The 19,472-nt window shown below is 45.2% G+C and overlaps 1 protein-coding gene across 2 annotated transcripts in view; it reads right to left on the bottom strand.

Moving 5' to 3' along the window:
- Window positions 1-19,472, bottom strand: part of ncaph2 (non-SMC condensin II complex, subunit H2) — a 39,515-nt gene that overhangs the window by 15,816 nt on the left and 4,227 nt on the right. For both annotated transcript variants that reach the window (XM_078235699.1, XM_078235700.1), the window contains exons 2-11: window positions 17,221-17,348; window positions 16,470-16,571; window positions 14,742-14,797; window positions 14,036-14,117; window positions 13,060-13,131; window positions 12,389-12,468; window positions 10,593-10,747; window positions 8,556-8,642; window positions 5,180-5,283; window positions 5,002-5,073 (exon numbers count right to left, since the gene is read on the bottom strand). In XM_078235699.1, the coding sequence (XP_078091825.1) occupies window positions 5,002-5,073; window positions 5,180-5,283; window positions 8,556-8,642; window positions 10,593-10,747; window positions 12,389-12,468; window positions 13,060-13,131; window positions 14,036-14,117; window positions 14,742-14,797; window positions 16,470-16,571; window positions 17,221-17,328 (918 nt within the window). In that variant the 5' untranslated portion in view covers window positions 17,329-17,348. The remainder of the gene's footprint in view (window positions 1-5,001; window positions 5,074-5,179; window positions 5,284-8,555; window positions 8,643-10,592; window positions 10,748-12,388; window positions 12,469-13,059; window positions 13,132-14,035; window positions 14,118-14,741; window positions 14,798-16,469; window positions 16,572-17,220; window positions 17,349-19,472) is intronic.

Raw genomic sequence — 19,472 nt, 5'->3', positions numbered from 1 at the left:
AGACACATGGAAATATGACATTATAGCCATTAGTGAAACTTGGCTACAGAAAGGGCAGAACTGGCAGCTCAATGTTCCAGGGTTCCAATGTTTCAGGCGGGATAGAGGCAGAGGGATAAAAGGTGGGGGGGTGGCATTGTTGGTCAGGGAAAATGTTACAGCGGTACTCAGGCAGGATAGATTAGGGAGCTTGTCTACAGAGGCCCTATGGGTGGAGCTGAGAAACAGGAAAGGTATGACCACATTAATGGGGTTGTATTATAGACCACCCAATAGTCAGCGAGAATTGGAGGAGCAAATCAGCGGAGAGATAGCTGACAACTGCAAGAAACACAAAGTTGTGATAGTAGGGGATTTTAATTTTCCACATATAGATTGGGACTCGCATACTGTTAAAGGTTTAGACGGGGTAGAGTTTGTAAAACGTGTTCAGGAGAATTTTCTACATCAGTATATAGAGGTGCCAACTAGAGAGGATGCGATATTGGATCTCCTATTGGGAAATGAGTTAGGGCAGATGATGGATGCGAGTGTGAGGGAACACTTTGGATCCAGTGATCATAATGCCATTAGTTTCAACCTGATTATGGATAAAGATAGATCTGGTCCTCGGGTTGAAGTTCTGAACTGGAAAAAGGCCAAATTTGATGAAATGAGAAGGGATCTGAGAAGTGTGGATTGGCACAGGCTGTTCTCTGGTAAGGATGTAAATGGAAAGTGGGAGGCCTTCAAAGGAGAAATTTTGAGAGTGCAGAATTTGTATGTTCCTGTCAGGATTAAAGGCAAAGTAAATAGGAATAAGGAACCTTGGTTCTCGAGGGAGATTGTAACACTGATTAAGAGGAAGAAAGAGTTGTATGAAATGTACAGGCAGCAAGGAACAGATCAGATGCTCGAGGAGTATAAAAAGTGCAAGAAGCTACTTAAGAGGGAAATCAGGAGGGCTAAAAGAAGACATGAGGTTGCTTTGGCAGACAGAGTGAAGGAAAATCCAAAGAGCTTCTACAGGTATGTTAGGAGCAAAAGGATAGTGAGGGATAAAATTGGTCCTCTTGAAGACCAGAGTGGTAGACTGTGTATGGAACCAAAAGAGATGGGGGAGATACTAAATGGTTTTTTTGCATCCGTATTTACTGAGGAAACGGGCATGGAGTCTACGGAAATAGGGCAAACAGGTAGGGAGTTCATGGAAGGTGCTCGCTGTCTTGAGGCAAATCAGAGTGGATAAATCCCCAGGACCAGACAGGGTATTCCCACGGACCTTGAGGGAAGCTAGTGTTGAACTTGCAGGGACCCTGGCAGACATATTTAAAATGTCAGTATTCACGGGGGAGGTGCCGGATGATTGGAGGGTGGCTCATGTTGTTCCGTTGTTTAAAAAAGGTTCCAAAAGAAATCCGGGAAATTATAGGCCAGTAAGTTTGACGTGGTGGTGGGCAAGTTATTGGAAGGTGTGATAAGGGATAGGATCTACAAATATTTGGATAGACAGGGACTTATTAGGGAGAGTCAACATGGCTTTGTGTGTGGTAGGTCATGTTTGACCAATCTATTAGAGTTTTTCGAGGAGGTTACCAGGAAAGTGGATGAAGGGAAGGCGGTGGATGTTATCTACCTGGATTTCAGCAAGGCCTTTGACAAGGTCCCTCATGGGAGGTTAGTTAGGAAGGTTCAGTCGCTAGGTATACATGGGGAGGTAGTAAATTGGATTAGACACTGGCTCAATGGAAGAAGCCAGAGTGTGGTTGTAGAGGATTGCTTCTCTGAGTGGAGGCCTGTGACTAGTGGTGTGCCGCAGGGATCGGTGTTGGGTCCATTGTTGTTTGTCATCTATATCAATGATCTGGATGATAATGTGGTAAATTGGATCAGCAAGTTTGCTGATGATACAAAGATTGGAGGTGTAGTGGACAGTGAGGAAGGTTTTCAAAGCTTGCAGAGGGATTTGGACCAACTAGAAAAATGGGCTGAAAAATGGCAAATGGAATTTAACGCAGACAAGTGTGAGATATTGCACTTTGGAAGGACAAACCAAAGAAGAACGTACAGGGTAAATGGTAGGACTCTGAAGAGTGCAGTTGAACAGAGGGATCTGGGAATACAGGTACAGAATTCCCCAAAAGTGACGTCACAGGTGGATAGGGTCGTAAAGAGTGCCTTTGGTACATTGGCCTTTATAAATCGGAGTATCGAGTATAAAAGTTGGAGTGTTATGGTAAGGTTATATAAGGCATTGGTGAGGCCGAATTTGGAGTATTGTGTACAGTTTTGGTCACCTAGTTACAGGAAGGATGTAAATAAGGTTGAAAGAGTGCAGAGAAGGTTCACAAGGATGTTGCCGGGACTTGAGAAGCTGAGTTACAGAGAGAGATTGAATAGGTTGGGACTTTATTCCCTGGAGTGTAGAAGATTGAGGGGAGATTTGATAGAGGTGTATAAGATTTTGATGGGTATAGATAGAGTGAATGCAAGCAGGCTTTTTCCGCTGAGGCTAGGGGAGAAAAAAACCAGAGGACATGGGTTAAGGGTGAAAGGAGAAAAGTTTAAAGGGAATATTAGGGGGGGGTTTCTTCACGCAGAGAGTGGTGGGAGTGTGGAATGAGCTGCCAGATAAGAAAAACTTGGACGGGTTCATGGATGAGAGGGGTGTGGAGGGATATGGTCCAAGTGCAGGTCAGTGGGACTAGGCAAAAAATGGTTCGGCACAGACAAGAAGGGCCAAAAGGCCTGTTTCTGAGCTGTAATTTTCTATGGTTCTATGGTTTCTAAGTGGGACTGACTGGGATTTCCCTTTGGCATATCTCGTGTTCATTGACTCTTTCAAACAGCCATCTTCTATGTTACATTGTCCTATGATTACAATTCACATTATGCAGTACACTTGAAACATAGACTCGGCCTTGTTAGTGCTGCTGACCAGAACTTCAGTCACTTTGCTGATGATAAAAGGCAGAATGATACGATGATAATTGGCTCGAATGGATTTGTTTGCTTCTTGTGGGCAGAACATACCTGGGCAATGTTCTACTTTCCCGGGTAGACGCAGTGTTACAGCTGAAACCTTGACTAGAGGCCTGTGTAATCCCAGAACATAAAACCTCTGCACCACAGGCGGGATGTTGTCAGAGCTCATAGCATTTTGCTGCATGCATGCATTCAACTGTTTCTTGATATTACATGGATCGAATCAACTGGTTGAAGACTGGCATTTGATGGTGGGGACTTCAGGAGTGGGCCAACATTGATATCTACTCTACATTTTTGGTTGAAGGCTCCATATGCTTCAAAGTAATCTTTTGCAGGCATGTGCTGGGCTCTTGCCATTGCTGAGATTAGGAATATTCAACTCCTGACTGTTTAATTGTATCATCCACCACCATTCATAACTGGATGTGGCTTTGAAATGCTTGGTACATTGGGGGATTGCTTAGCTTTGTTAATTGCATGATGTTTAGTATACATCTAGAATCATTGAATCCCTACAGTGCAGAAGGAGGCCATTTGGCCCATTGAGTCTGCATTAGCAACAATCCCACCCAGGCCCTATACCCGTACCCCTGCTAATCCCCCTGACACTAAGGGGCAACATAGTATGTCCAATCAACTTAACCCGCACAGCTTTGGACTGTGGGAGGAAACCGGAGCACCAGGAGGAAACCCAAGCAAACACAGGGAGAATATGCAGACTCCACACAGTGACAGAGGCTGGAAGCAAACCCGGGTCCCTGGCACTGAGGCAGTAGTGCTAACCACTGTGTCACCATGCTGCCTGTCCTCAGTGCATCAAGCAGACACCTAATCAATCGGTGCACCTAGTGCTGCTCTTGACATGCTCTTCTCGACTCTTCACTGAACTGACTGATGATAATGGCAAGGTGAAGGATACACCAAGTCATGAGGTTCCACATTGGGATGGAATACAATTTTGCTGCCAATGATGGTCCACATCATGGATGTTTAAAGTTTCTGCGGTCTAAATCTATCCCATTTATCACAGTAGTAGTGCCACCCAACATGACCGATGGGGTTTTCAGTGTGAACACAGGACTTTTCTCCACAGAACATCAACACTGTGATGGACAGGTATATCTGTGACAGCTAGATATCCAAGAGCAAGGTCAAGGAGACTTGCTCCTCAAAGTGGTTGACTCGACATCTGACATAGGCCTGGTCTCACAGCTGTCCCCTTCAGGACTCAACCAGCTCAGTCGGGGTGCTACCAAACCATTCTTGGTGAAGGACATTGAAGTCCCCCAGAATACATTCAGTGCCCTTGCTACCCTCAGTGCTTTTTCCAAGTGCTGTCAACGTGAAGAGTACTAATTTAATCAGCAGGATACTTCCTCAAGAACAAGACTGGCTAAAAACAAAAAGGTTTGAAATTTTTTGTGACAAGGAACCATGTAATTATACCACTTTTTATCCTCTGTAGCAGAATGCAAATGCTTCAAATAGATGGAACTACTAGGTTTCAACCAAGCTCTTCATACCTCCTGGTTACAGAAGACTCAGAGAAACCCCCCTTTTTTCCATGCACGCAAACACATCGATGGTGCACGGCACAAAGTCACACACCTACTGCACTGCCCCACTCTCACACTCGCATGTACCGCCCCACCCACGGAGTTGGGGAAATTATTTTAAAAGGTGGAATTCTTCATCCAAGTGTCCAGAATTTCACCAAATGGCAGAAATTTCTCATCCCCGTTTCCTTCGCCACGTTTGACCCGATCACGGAAACTGGAGTCAACATTGAGGATTCCTGAGCCAATCCCTCTGGTTGGTCTGTCCTGCCAGTGGGAGAGGTACCTGGGACACCAGCTGGTGGGTATGTTTTGAGCAGCCCCATTAATTTTGGTACAGGTACCCAGATGCTGGTGAGAAGGACTTTGCAGGGCTGACTGAGCTGGGCTCATCTTTTCTGTTGTGATTTCTGACTTTCTGCAGTTCTCTTTTGAAATGAAGCACAGGAAAACTGTTTGCAGGATTTGCTGACATTACCTTGCTGTGCACCCTGTCAGGCACTGTTGGCCCCCTCTGACGCAGCATGTAACCTCGATCTTCACCAACAGCCTGCAGGGACATGGAGTAGGAATTATACCAACAGTTGACACAATTTAGTACCAGTCTACTGTACACATTCTCTATTCTTCAGACCCCATCCCAAACCAGCACTGACCTTCTGATGTGTAATATGTTCCTGAACCACCTCGCCCTCTACCAAAGGTGGAAAGAAACCACCATCGGCATCACCGTCGTCATCACCATCACCTCCTGTGGGACCTGAGGTAAGAACATATATTGAAGGCTTTGTCGAGATTATTCTCACAGACAGCTCTTAATGGAAACAACTAAAGAGCTAAAGAGATCCAGGACTGGGGTGTGGGGGAGCACACAAGCAATATAATGCACCCACTTACTTATTCAAAACAAGTCACCAGAATTGGGCACAGCCCACCCACTGCCTCAGCCACCCTGGCCCCACCATTCGCCCCAAATCCATCCCAACTCTCTGCTCCAAGCCCTGAACACGCTCCAATCCTCGATTCCAACAGTTCCACAACTGTATTCAGGAACATACTGCAAGGTCCCAAATGTGATTCCTGGCTTGAGTGGAGTGAGCTAATGTTTCACTGAGTGTTGTAAGATGTTTGCCTCAGTAATACGAGTGAGCCCTGTACTGTGGACAACTGGTATTGATATAATTGCACTGCAGCTGGCGGAGGCACTGGATGGTGAGGAGCAGGATCCAAGGATCCAAGATTTTGGTCTCTTTCTGGGGCTTAAGATCATTGAGGCTGGTTGTGGCAGCCTGTGGCAGCCTGACTTCAGCCAGCTTTTAAATTCAAGCAAGTCCTTCAGGAGATGGGGGAGGAATTGGATATAAAAAGATATGGCGTGTGTGGTCAAGTGGCTAACGGCTTAATAAACAGCAGTCAACAGCCTCCACTGAGAATTCAGACAGGGCAAGTTTAAAACACAGGCACAGGTCAGAGACAAGCCTGGACTTGCCCTGGTAGCTGGAACCGGAAGCGCTCAGCCCTGAGCAAATAAGGACAGTACTCGTGTATTCCCCAGTTTTGGCCAGACTCTCTGGCACCTCGGATTCCCACCGTCACCCTATATGGAAAGCGGCTACGTGCATCTCATACACCCAAGAATGGACACCTGGGGGCTCTGGCATTCTCCATATATGGAATTGGGAACCCGATTCGGTGCTGTGACCCCCGCCCGGTGACCTCATTGGCTGGAAGCCAGAGAATCTTCCAGAAGGGTGCGAAGTGGGGGATAAGAGGAGAGATCTGGAGACCACCCTCAGCAAAGACTCAACTCGACCCCCAGCAAAGACTCGACCTACAGCGAAGACTAAGGGGAGACCCAGTGACGATGGAAGAAGGTGTGCGAGACCAACCTTCGCCAAGATGACCCTGGGTTTGAAGATGGCAGAGCTCAGCGAACCAGGCCCAGCAGCTCGGCCAAGATCATCGGCACAGGTGGTATCAGAAATCTCAGATAAATAGCATGAAGTATTAAGTTACTCTGGGAAGTTAAGAGTTGTTTTTGAATAGTGAAGGATTTGTTAAGAAAATTTGGGTTGCTCCCCAGACAGAGTCTTGTCCTTTGTCCATGTCATGAGTAAGGGCACCTGGGTAAAGTGTTTTAACACAAACTGGTCCAAGTGTCTGCCCGTTTCCAGACAACAAATGTCATGGACCTGGAGGATTCATCTGCTTTCAGATTACAATGTCTACATCCTGCTTATTTAACTGGTAGTTTGGTTATGCCACAGCAACTTTAAATTACTTTTGCAGCTGCATACTAGGAGAGTTAGGATGCTTGTTTCTCTATACCAGGAGAGGAAACACATATTCCATTGTCAGCTATAATGGAGACTACTTGGAGATAGAAATTCAAAACGCTCAGAAAAATGTGCAAGTTGATTGGAGTTAGAACATAGAACATAGAACATAGAACATTACAGCGCAGAACAGGCCCTTCGGCCCACGATGTTGCACCGACCAGTTAAAAAAAAAAACTGTGACCCTCCAACCTAAACCAATTTCTTTTCGTCCATGAACCTATCTACGGATCTCTTAAACGCCCCCAAACTAGGCGCATTTACTACTGATGCTGGCAGGGCATTCCAATCCCTCACCACCCTCTGGGTAAAGAACCTACCCCTGACATCGGTTCTATAACTACCCCCCCTCAATTTAAAGCCATGCCCCCTCGTGCTGGATTTCTCCATCAGAGGAAAAAGGCTATCACTATCCACCCTATCTAAACCTCTAATCATCTTATATGTTTCAATAAGATCCCCTCTTAGCCGCCGCCTTTCCAGCGAAAACAATCCCAAATCCCTCAGCCTCTCCTCATAGGATCTCCCCTCCATACCAGGCAACATCCTGGTAAACCTCCTCTGCACCCTCTCCAAAGCCTCCACATCCTTCCTGTAATGTGGGGACCAGAACTGCACACAGTACTCCAAGTGCGGCCGCACCAGAGTTGTGTACAGTTGCAACATAACGCTACGACTCCTAAATTCAATCCCCCTACCAATAAACGCCAAGACACCATATGCCTTCTTAACAACCTTATCTACTTGATTCCCAAGTTTCAGGGATCTATGCACACATACACCTAGATCCCTCTGCTCCTCCACACTATTCAAAGTCCTCCCGTTAGCCCTATACTCAACACATCTGTTATTCCTACCAAAGTGAATTACCTCACACTTCTCCGCATTAAACTCCATCCGCCACCTCTCGGCCCAACTTTGCAACCTGTCTAAGTCTTCCTGCAAACTACGACACCCTTCCTCACTGTCTACCACACCACCGACTTTGGTGTCATCAGCAAATTTGCTAATCCACCCAACTATACCCTCATCCAGATCATTAATAAATATTACAAACAGGGCGGTGATTGGGGGCTGTTGACCAGACTTTCAGCTGGAGAGTTGTGGACTGGGCATCTGACCTATGAGAACGAAGGGCCTTCTGCATCAGGTATTTCACTGTGATTAATAGTGAACTGTATCGATCTTACCCAAGAGTGCATTACCGAGAAAGCAGGTACCCTGCTATTGTGCTCAGCTTGCATATCATCAAAACAAGGCTCAGTATCCCTGAACTGGGGATGCTGGACAGAGTAGGATCATTCAAGGATCCTGTTCTTAATCACTGGGCCACAAAAGTTAGACAAAGATAAAACAAAGCTCAGCTGTGATTCTCCCTTCCATATGCAAGGGACCAGCAGGTGGCTGGCCTATAGAACAGTAGGAGGCAGCACCTTCCGGGCCACACAGTTGACAATCTAAGTTAGTGTGAAAATAACCACTGAGATCTCTGTAACATGCACCTGGTGAAATGTACCACTTGTTTATTTTGCATGAGTTAGTGTGAAATACCAGATTGGTCTGTCAATCCTGAAATATACTCAACATAAGAGGCAAAGTAGCCTTTGCAAAGGAATTGCTGCATTCCTCAGCCCAAATCATTCTGTTTAAACCTGAAAAAGAAGCTGCATAGAGTTCTCCGGAGTAACATGCTTACCCCCTTCATCCAAAAAGTTCAGTACTGGAACAGGAGCCTGACAGTCACTGTTCTCCATCCCCATGTCTTCTGGAAAACTCTGTCGGCCTGTAAAAGATGTAAGGCGCAGTTTAATAATCACATTCCTGTTGTGTAACCTGCCTGTGCCCATATCACATGCTCCACACAGCCTTCTGTGCACTCAGCAAGCACCAGCATTAATCTCAGGAGACATCTGCCCTCCTTATAATTACTGGCTTCATAGGCAGCAGAGGAGACTATTCGGCCCATCGTGCCTATGCTAGCTCTTTGAAAAAGCTATCCAATTAGTCCCACATGCCTGCTCTTTTCCCTTAGCCCTGCAAATTTTTATCTTCAATTATTAATCCATCTTAGAAATCTTAGAAACATAGAAACCCTACAGCACAGAAAGAGGCCATTCGGCCCATCGAGTCTGCACCGACCGCAATCCCACCCAGGCCCTACCCCCATATCCCTACATATTTACCCACTAATCCCTCTAACCTACGCATCCCAGGACAGTAAGGGCAATTTTCACATGGCCAATCAACCTAACCCGCACATCTTTGGACTGTGGGAGGAAACCGGAGCACCCGGAGGAAACCCACGCAGACACGAGGAGAACGTGCAAACTCCACACAGACAGTGACCCAAGCCGGGAATCGAACCCAGGTCCCTGGAGCTGTGAAGCAGCAGTGCTAACCACTGTGCTACCGTGCCGCCCTAATCCAATTCCCTTCTGAGTTATTGAATGTATTTCTGTTCACCTTTTCAGGTGGTGCAATCAAGGTTACAATAAAGTGAAAAAGAAAATTCTAATCTCTCCTAGTTTTCTTTTGCCAATTATCTTCACAGAGGTTTACAAAAGGAAATTCCAGAGCTTGGCATCTAGGCAGCTGAAAGTATGGCTGCTAATGTGACGCCATGCCAGAAATGAAGGTGTGCAGAAGCCACTGGGTTGGGCTGGAGCCTACAGAGATAAGGAGAGGCAAAGTCATGGAGGGAATTGAATATATGGATGAGAACTTTAAAATTGAAACACTGTCAGACTGGAAGCCAGTGAAGGTCAGTAAGCAGAAGGGTAATGGTTTGCAAGGACCAGATGCAAGTTAAGATACAATAGCAGAGTTCTGGGTGACCGCAAGGAAACAGGGTGGAAAATGAGAGACCAACTGGGAGAGATTACAGTTGTGAAGTTTAGAAGTAATAAAGGCCTGATGAGGGTTTCAGTAAATAAAAGCTCAGAGTTCAGAATGGGGCAACGTGACAAAGTTGGAAGTAGGCAGTTTTGTCTAAGTGGACTTGTAGCCAGAAGTTAATCTAAAACAAAGTACCATGGTTCAAATGATCTGGTTCAGCTTCAGACAGTTGCCAGGAAGAGGGATGGTGGCCACTGTCTTCCCACTATCTAGTTGGAGAAAATTACTGATTGTTGGACAAGCAACCAGTAAAGGTGTCAAGAGAGACGTAGTCAGGAACTTTAAGTTTGAGAATGTCAGGCTGGATTCCATTAGTACAGTGGAGATTTGAAGTGGTATTGTTGAAGTTTTTTTTAATCATCAAGGAACTGTTTAATGTTTAGAAGCACGGGCCAATTTGCTCACTTTGCCTTCTCTGAATCCACTAGATAAAGCAGAAACTAATCTCACTGCCCATTCACTCCCCCAAAATTCTCTTTTAATCGCAAACTAATCCTACTCCTTGCTCCCTCCCCAAACTCCTGTATTAATCCTAAACTAAATCCACTGCCTCACTCTTACCCACCAGAATCCTGTATGAATCCCAAATCAATCCACTGTTACGCTCACCCCCCTTAGCTCTGTAACTTCCTTTGCTGAAAAAAATAAATAACCTACTTTTCCTTTAAAAGATGAAATGGTCTCTGTCTCAATGAATCCCTACAGCAAACCATCCATGCTCCAACAACACTCTGTTCAGCACAGAACAATACTGGAATCAACGACACACTGACTCACTCACAGCAAGAGCCCGCAACATGACAATGGGTAAAGTGTTCATTGACACACAGTTAATTACCGTTTCTGTTGTGCTCTGCATTGTCCTGCTGTTGCCTGTTCAGATAGCTCATTGGTGACACATTGGCCAGTTCCAACATGAAGGCACCTGTGGCGTGAGGGGTACACGTATTCATTCGAAAATCCTTGCGGCTACCAAGAATCTCTCCTCTTCGGCTACAGTGAAACAGAAAACCTGTTAGTTTGATAACTGAGGATTTTTTCCTTTGGCTTCCTAAACATCATTCACTTGGTCTTCAAATATTTCATGCATTAAATCATACCAAATTTGGAGGTGTGGAGGTGAATGAGGATGATACTAGTTGATTGCAACAGGACATAGATCAGCAGAGGGCAGAAAAGCGGCAGCTAAAATTTAATGTGGAGAAGTATGAGATGCAATTTGGCAAAAGGGATAGAGAGAGGTAATAAAGACCTCAATTCTAACTGTGTGTAGGAACAGAGGAATCCTGTGGGTTCAAGTATATAGATCTTTGAAAATGGCAGGACGTACTGAGAAAGTCATTAGCAAAGTAAATACAATTTCTACCTCATTTGGTACAAAAGCAGGAAATTTATGCTGAATATTTACAAAGTTCTGGTTAGACCATAATTCAGAGTATTGTGTACAGTTTTCATCATCACATTTTAGGCCGGATGAGAGGGTAGAGGAGATTTACTAGAATGCTTCCAGGTATAAGGGATTTTAGCTATGAGTTTAGTTTGGAGAAACTGGGGCTGTTCTCCTTGGAATAAAGGAGAGATTTGATAGAGATGTACAAGGTTATAACAGGTCCTTGAGGTGGAGAAAGAAAAGATATTCCCACTGGCTAATGGTACAAGGACTAGAGGACATAGATTTAAGGTTTTGGGCAAGGACATAATGCGGATGTAAGGAGGAACTTTCTTTTTTAACACAACGGGTGGCAAATGCTCGTGTTTTCTTCAAATCCTCCACATTGCTGTGCTGTCCTGTCCCCTCCCCAAGCCCCTTCCATTGTGCCTGACAAAGTCCAGTTCCTTGGCTCTCTACCTCTGGAAAGGGAAGGCAAGACAGTATTAACACCTTGTCCAAATGTGGAAGGATGAGACCCAACCCTGAGCCCAATCCTCACCCTTTCCTCACTCAACATCCATACATGCTTACCACAACAGATTACCAGGTGGATATACTGTTCTTGTTCCTTCTAATTAACCAGAGACAGCAGAGATTAGCAGAGAAGGTAACCTGTAACTTTCCTATGCCATGTGATTCAGTATAACACCAGTCAGCAGGTGGTCACTTGCCTCAGAGACTATACCTCACCAGGCTACGTAGCATTCAACATCAATATACCCCAAATCTAAGACATTTACTGTTCTCCAGATGTAAAGCATCAGTGCTGGCAAATGAAGTAAGCTTAAACTGAACCCAATCTCAGCATCAAACACTCCCAGAGCAAGGAACAGCACAGGTTGGATAGAGAGTAAGCTTCCTCAATGTGATCCAATCAAACATCTCCAGGGCAGGTATAGTATGGGTTATATACAAAGTAAAGTCCCAAATCACTAATTCCAGACTCGGAAACACATTGTATTATAAGAATGTGACACCTCCATTTCTCCAGCTAGTCAATTGCTAATTTAGTATCAAACGGCCATACATTATCCAGTTTGTTGCACTGAACTAACCTCCACCAGCAACTGAAATAAAGCTGCCTGAAACTTAGGGAACCATTATGGCTGGCAGCTAGAAAGGCTTTCACACTATCGCTTTGGGGCGTACTGATTGGATCATCCGCTGTATCTTAATTTGCTGTGGGGCAACAAATTCCATACCTGAAGAGTGGATTGTTCTTTTTCTCAATTTCTTCTAGTGGTACCAGTGCCATCGGCGTTAGTGGGATAATAGTCACAACCTGTAGCATCGAGAGAAGAAAGCATAGGGCAATAAGGTTCCATCTCTCCCATGTTAGATCTCTATAACCCCCCCCCCCACGCTTCAGTCCAATGTGACCTCTCAAATGTTCTTCCCTACCCAAGTTTATTCATCTTTCAATATTGCTCTGCGTTTTTCAAATGCTCAAACCCATTTTTTTTCATTTTGCCTTTCTCCTACCCCCAGCTCCTACTACTAATCCCAACCCTGTCATTTGATCATCTATTACAGGTGCCTGCTGTCTTTTGTCAATTCTTTGGGCCACTCCTCGCTGCCTGGTCTTGCTCCAGAGCTTCAGTCCTATGTCAGTTCTACTTTACATCACAGGCAAATTGCCCACCCTACTATGGATCAGGCTTCCCCCTTCCTTTACTTTTAATTCCCACTCTCTTCTGGTCCATACCCACTACTTCCCTACCTCGGATCTCCCTGTGGTGAAATCTGGTGTTGAACTCCAGCTCTCACCCAGGGTAGTGAAGATTGCAGTGTGCTGTGCTGGGTAGAGTGGGGGCGATTGATAACCACATTGCACTGTCGAAAATCTGAGGAATCATAAATAAGGGTTACTTACATTTGAACTGTGATCCTTCTGTAAATCAATGTTGTTTTTTGATGGACACTCAATATCATCAAGAGACAAAAACTAGAAAGCAAGGATTTCAGCAGTTAGTGACATCTTCCATCTTTCTATGTCAGATCTCATCCGGCTAACCTTTTACAACAGATTATAGAAGCAGTCGTACACAGCAAAGCAGTGACCGTTATGATGCTGGAACCTGAAGGCATGAACAATATGACATTGAACCATGTGGCCCCAAGGGGCATAGCCCAGCACAGCTCTCAAGGGGATACAATTTACAATCCTATTTCTACAGAAGAATATTTGTTCATTTTGACCATGAAAAGTAATTCATCCCCCTTGGTTTCAGGTTCATTTAAATGTTGCCTCATATGTCTTCAGTTCCACCCCTCCGCCAACCCACCCACACGCATCAGTGTTCAATATCAGAATAACTGCTTCAGTCTCATGGTGTGGAGATGCCGGCATTGGACTGGGGTAAGCACAGTAAGAAGTCTCACAACACCAGGTTAAAGTCCAACAGGTTTATTTGGTAGCAAATACCATAAGCTTTCGGAGCACTGCTCCTTCGTCAGATGGAGTGGATATCTGCTCTCAAACAGTGCACAGACACAGAAATCAAGTTACAGAATACTAATTAGAATGCGAATCTCTACAACCAGCCAGGTCTTAAAGGTACCGACAATGTGGGTGGAGGGAGCATTCAACACAGGTTAAAGAGATGTGTATTGTCTCCAGACAGAACAGCTAGTTCTCACTAGAATAAACCTGTTGGACTTTAACGTGGTGTTGTGAGACTTCTTACTGTGCTCAATCTCATGGAACAGCTTGCCATAACAGTCGCAGCACCTGGATATTTTAAATTGTTGGTGATAAACAAATGAAAGATCATTATTTTACTTGAGTCACTTATATCTAATTAATTTCATAGCTAGTGAACAGTAAATCCAGAGTCAATGCTCCTTACTTCCCAATCAGTCTTGTCATTAGCCAAAGACACGTCACTATCTGTACCATCATCCCTAACAGATGAAGCCTTTTGATTCCGCCTAAAATAGCAAACACAAAAATGACATTTAAAGCAGTTCCTGCAGCCAGAGCACCTTTGTATAAAAAAAATTCTACTTTGGAGAGAAAAGAGAAAGCAATCCTCTCCTATTTAACAAACCTTCCACATCTGGTAACACAACAGACCTTTACCCAGTTTTACAGTTCCTTAGTAACACAGACTGTATTGGGTATCACAACCTCACTGCAGCACAGATTGTTGCTGGGTGCAATGTTGCTGTTATAGCACACAGCCCGTTACCATTTACAATACTGTAATAATTGTTACTGAGTGCAACATTCCTGTAATTACATTATTGGAGTGTAATATTTATGTACTTACACAGCACATTATTGCATTAACAGTGTTTAGTTGGATACTCCTGCAATGAACAGTGTACTATTGGGCAAAGTATGCACATATATAACCGGCTTGGAGAGAAATATTACCAAACATTGTTCCACTAGGCACAATACTCTGATATCAACGTAAACCTGTTTATATAACATGATACACCATCCAGTACTGATTACAGAACCCTTATGTTTATAGAGTACGTGGCATAAGCTTCCTGAAGGCATTAATCCATGGTTGGTGCTTTTTAGTTATTACAAGAGTTCTTTACTTTTTGTTGGAGATCAAGTCCAGTGCCTGGTACACCAGAGAATGCAGATATTCCACCTGTGGAGAAAAGGAAAACATCCTCACATCCAATTCAATCTCAACAAGGCAGGCAGCAGCAACTTGGAGAATTCCTGAGCTATTATCAGACCAAACCCATAGCAGACTTGATCAAGTACCTTTCCAAACTTTGTATTAAATACCTCAACTTTTAAAGTTTTGCTTTGCCCCTCTCATCAGGCATACTTCACTACCTTAATAAATATCAATGTACCAAGAATGAAGGATAATCAATTCCCAGAACCATCCCGCCATCCCAAACCAAACCCGCCATGTCCCAATTTTCCTCCCCAAGACATGCATGCCCCTGCCCTTGTGAAGGGCAGGTCGTGTCTCACGAACTTGATTGAGTTTTTCGAGGAAGTGATGAAGACGATTGATGAGGGTAGGGCAGTGGATGTTGTCTACATGGACTTCAGTAAGGCCTTTGACAAGGTCCCTCATGGCAGACTGGTGCAGAAGGTGAAGTCGCATGGGATCAGAGGTGAACTGGCAATGTGGACACAAAACTGGCTCGGTCAAAGAAGACAGAGGGTAGCTGTGGAAGTGTGCGTTTCTGAATGGAGGGCTGTGACAAGTGGTGTTCCTCAGGGATCAGTGCTGGGTCCTTCACTGTTTGGATTATATATAAATGACTTGGAGGAAAATGTAACTGGATTGATTAGCAAGTTTGCGGACTACACAAAGGTTGGTGGATTTGCAGATAGCGATGAGGACCATTAGAGGATATAGCAGGATATAGATCAGTTGGAGACTTGGGCGGAGAGATGGCAGATGGAGTTTAATCCGGACAAATGTGAGGTAATGCATTTTGGAAGGTCTAATACAGATAGGAAATATACAGTAAATAGCAGAACTCTTAAGAGTATTGATAAGCAGAGGGATCTGGGTGCACAGGTACACAGGTCACTGAAAGTGGCAATGCAGGTGGAGAAGGCATACAGCATGCTTGCCTTCATCGGCCGGGGTATTGAGTTTAAAAATTGGCAAGTCATGTTGCAGCTTTATAGAACCTTAGTTAGGCCGTACTTGGAATATAGTGTTCAATTCTGGTCGCCACACTACCAGAAGGATGTGGAGGCTTTGGAGAGTGTACAGAAAAGATTTACCAGGATGTTGCCTAGTATGGAGGACATTAGCTATGAGGAGAGGTTGGAGAAACTTGGTTTGTTCTCACTGGAGCAACAGAGGTTGAGGGGTGACCTGATAGAAGTCTACAAGATTATGAGAGGCATGGACAGAGTGGATAGTCAGAAGCTTTTTCCCAGGGTGGAAGAGTCAATTACTCGGGGGCACAGGTTTAAGGTGCGAGGGGCAAGGTTTAAAGGAGGCGTACGAGGCAGATTTTATTTTTTACACAGAGAGTAGTGGGTGCCTGGAACTCGTTGCCGGGGGAGGTGGTGGAAGCGGATGCGATAGTGACTTTTAAGGGGCGTCTTGACAAGTACATGAATAGGATGGGAATAGAGGGATATGGTCCCCGGAAGGGTAGGGGGTTTTAGTTAAGTCGGGCAGCATGGTCGATGCAGGCTTGGAGGGCCGAAGGGCCTGTTCCTGTGCTGTAATTTTCTTTGTTCTTTGTACCGAGCCGGGTCTACGGTCTTTGCACCCAGCCCACCCGCACTTTCCAAACATTACCCCTCCCCACCAGAGGTGGATGGCCTGAACAGACCTTCCTGCTGTAAATACACGCCGAGCCTTGGATCAAAAGTGCAGCTTCTGCAAAGTTCATTGTCGTCTTCCCATCGTCAAAGGAAATGCAGATCTGGTCCAACTGGAAGAGAGAGAGAGAGATTGTCCCGGTAGCCACATGGACAGAAAGTCAATTGACAGACAGGAAACAAGATTGGATTAAATGGATGTTGTTCAGACTGGAGAAGGGTTGGGGTTCACGTCCACCTTGTGAAGGCAATTCAGGATCTTATATCCTCACTCTTCTAAACTCTAATGGAAAGAAGCCCAGTCTGTCCAACCTATCCTCACTGGTCACTGACTGAAATTGCCAATATTCAAAATTCAATTCTACTTTCTCCCAGAGCTATTTGTTGAAGAACCATTCAACCTTAAATTAATTTGATTTAAACAGTCTGTGATAGGTACACGCAAAGGCATCAGACTGATAGGCAAATATTTTGGGAGGTTAAATCTAGGATTGGGTGGAGTGCATTTTGAATCCACCTATGATGCTAATTAATTGAAACGCAGTCTGTTTGGTTTAGAAATGCTTCATCGCTCAAGGGGCGAAACAATCAAGCGTGAGAATGTTAGATTTGAAATTTTACATATGTGATGGATAATGTCAAGGGGAAGACAAAAAGATGAGAGCAAGGTTAACAGAAAGAATTGGGGATAGGCAGATCAACAAGGGGCATTGACTCATGTCGCAAGGGAACAAGTAGTTTTGAGCAATACAATGACCTTACCTCTTCCAGATATTCCCCCAACTGAGCTGCCACATCAATCTCCCAGTTCTTCGTCAACTCTCTAATAGGCTGAAGGAGATGAGTGAATCGTGACTCAAGGTCCTCCATTGTCAACTTAACACAGAACCCTTGAGACAAGGAATTAAAACAGAAATAAGTAACAGGTCAGGCAGCCATGTGTGGAAAGAAAAAACGAGTTAATGTTTCAAGTCAATGACTGTCATCAGAACACTGGAAACCAGGGGACATCTATAATCATGGCACAGGGTTGAGGTGGTGGTGTTTCTAGAACGTAACTCGAGGAGATTTACTGAGGCCCTCCTTTACACACAAATTCCCTTCTGGTCTTTCACTCTCCTCACATAAAATGAGAGGAATGTAGAAGAAAAATCACAAAGGAACAGACAACGGTCATATCACACATTAAAAAAATACTGAATGAAAATTATCTATCCTGCAAGAATATAGGAAAATACCAGATTGGCAGACACATACTGATCCCATAAACTGTAAAATGTACAGCATTATAACACAAATAGATAATTCTACCCAGTTTTGTTGATGTTTCTACCCCACACGTGCCATATCCTAATTTCATGAAAGAACTCTAAGTCCAATGAGTTTTCACGAACTGCCATCTCCTGCTTCTTCCCCAGATGAATCATGAAAATGGAGTCCCAAATAGTTGATGGTATCAGTGTCCAGCTACAGGTTGCAATTATAGATGGTGCAAGTTGGGCCAAAAATCACCATGTTTAGTGTGAGGGTGCCAGTTCCCACTGTTACAGACTGCTGCACTTTTACTGTGACCAGTAAGAACAGAGTGGCAGCCACTAGGCCGAACACCGACCGCTGACTGTCTTTCAGCAAATGTCAGAGGCAGATTCTCTCCCATTCCTGATCTTCAGGCCCCAGCTTCTGAGACAAGGTTATCAATTCACTAATACCAGCCACGATCTTCACATTTTCTAGATTTTAGCCTCTTTGAGATTAAAAAGAAAATCTCCCTGTGGATGAGTAAATCTCATACGTTAGTTCCAGAACCCAAAATGAGACAGTAAACACCGGTTCACAAAAACATTCAAAAAAATTGGGGCAATCCTCCAGCGCAGCAGGCCGGGAGACTCGAGCAGAGACCGCTTAGCTGGCTTCCCGTTGAGCGCCACGGCCTCCGCGGGTTTCCGGGCACCGGATTTCTGGCACCATCAGCTCCGTGCCAGAAATTGGCATGGTGCTGCATAATGTATTTAAATTAGGATTTACATCCCATTAACGGGCATGGGACAGAAATCTGCGGGCCCACGAGCCTCTCTGCCCCCCAATCTGCCCGCCAGGAGTGTTTCACTCAAGCAGGGTTTACAATAGCTCCCCACTGGCTGCCCGACCCCACTGGAGTGAAGTGGGGGGGGGCTATCAAGGCCCCCCCAGGAGGTTGGGGGTAAGAGGGGGTGCCCCCCTGGGCATTGCTAGCTTGGCAGTGCCAGCCTAGCCCCCGGGCATTGCCAAACGGGCAAAGTGACAATGTTCAAAGGGGCACCATGGCACTGCCCACTGGGCATTAGGCCTCTGGGGGCAGGGGGTGGGGGTGTGCCGCTGCCTTGCTGCACTTGGACTTGATGACAGAAGGAGAGAAGCCAGCAGTCGGGGCTGCCGGTGGGAGAGGGGAGATCAAGGCTGGTGGGGTCAAGGCTGGCCCGGATACGTGCGGGAGGCCAGCAACTGGGGGATGGGGATTGCACGGCTGGCCAGCGATGCGGGGGTCGTGGGGCTGGCCAGCAATTGGGAGGCCAACAATGCGGGGCTATTGCGCGTGTGCCGATCTTGCCGTTGACAGATTAGTGCATCCGCAGTGGCCCACCAGCACTATATTACCGGCCTCTCCAGTAGGAATAAGCCCTACCTACTGATTTTCAGCATGATTCACGCTAATGCGTTCTGTGATGCACAGAGTGTGGAAGATTCATTTTGATGTTTTTATGCGAATTCGACACTTCGAATTTTTTGGGGAGAATCCCACCCAACTTTTCAAACAACTCTGAGATGGGGCACAGAATTCACAAGCAGAAGCAAACTAGGAACAAACCAAGAAATCGATCTCACTGAAGAAAGAGCAGCTGGTGGTATGGAGGGGGGGGCAAACAAGGGTTAAAAGAAAGTAGCTTTCAACTTTGAAAACATCAGAATCTGTTTCATCCAGCCAGGCTAGTAGAAGAAAATGGAAGGGAATACTTAAATCTGAAAATATTGCATTT

The sequence above is a fragment of the Mustelus asterias genome, chromosome 19 (genome assembly GCF_964213995.1).
Source record: "Mustelus asterias chromosome 19, sMusAst1.hap1.1, whole genome shotgun sequence".
Lineage (NCBI taxonomy): Eukaryota > Metazoa > Chordata > Chondrichthyes > Carcharhiniformes > Triakidae > Mustelus > Mustelus asterias.
This window is presented reverse-complemented; position numbering and strand designations above follow the sequence as displayed.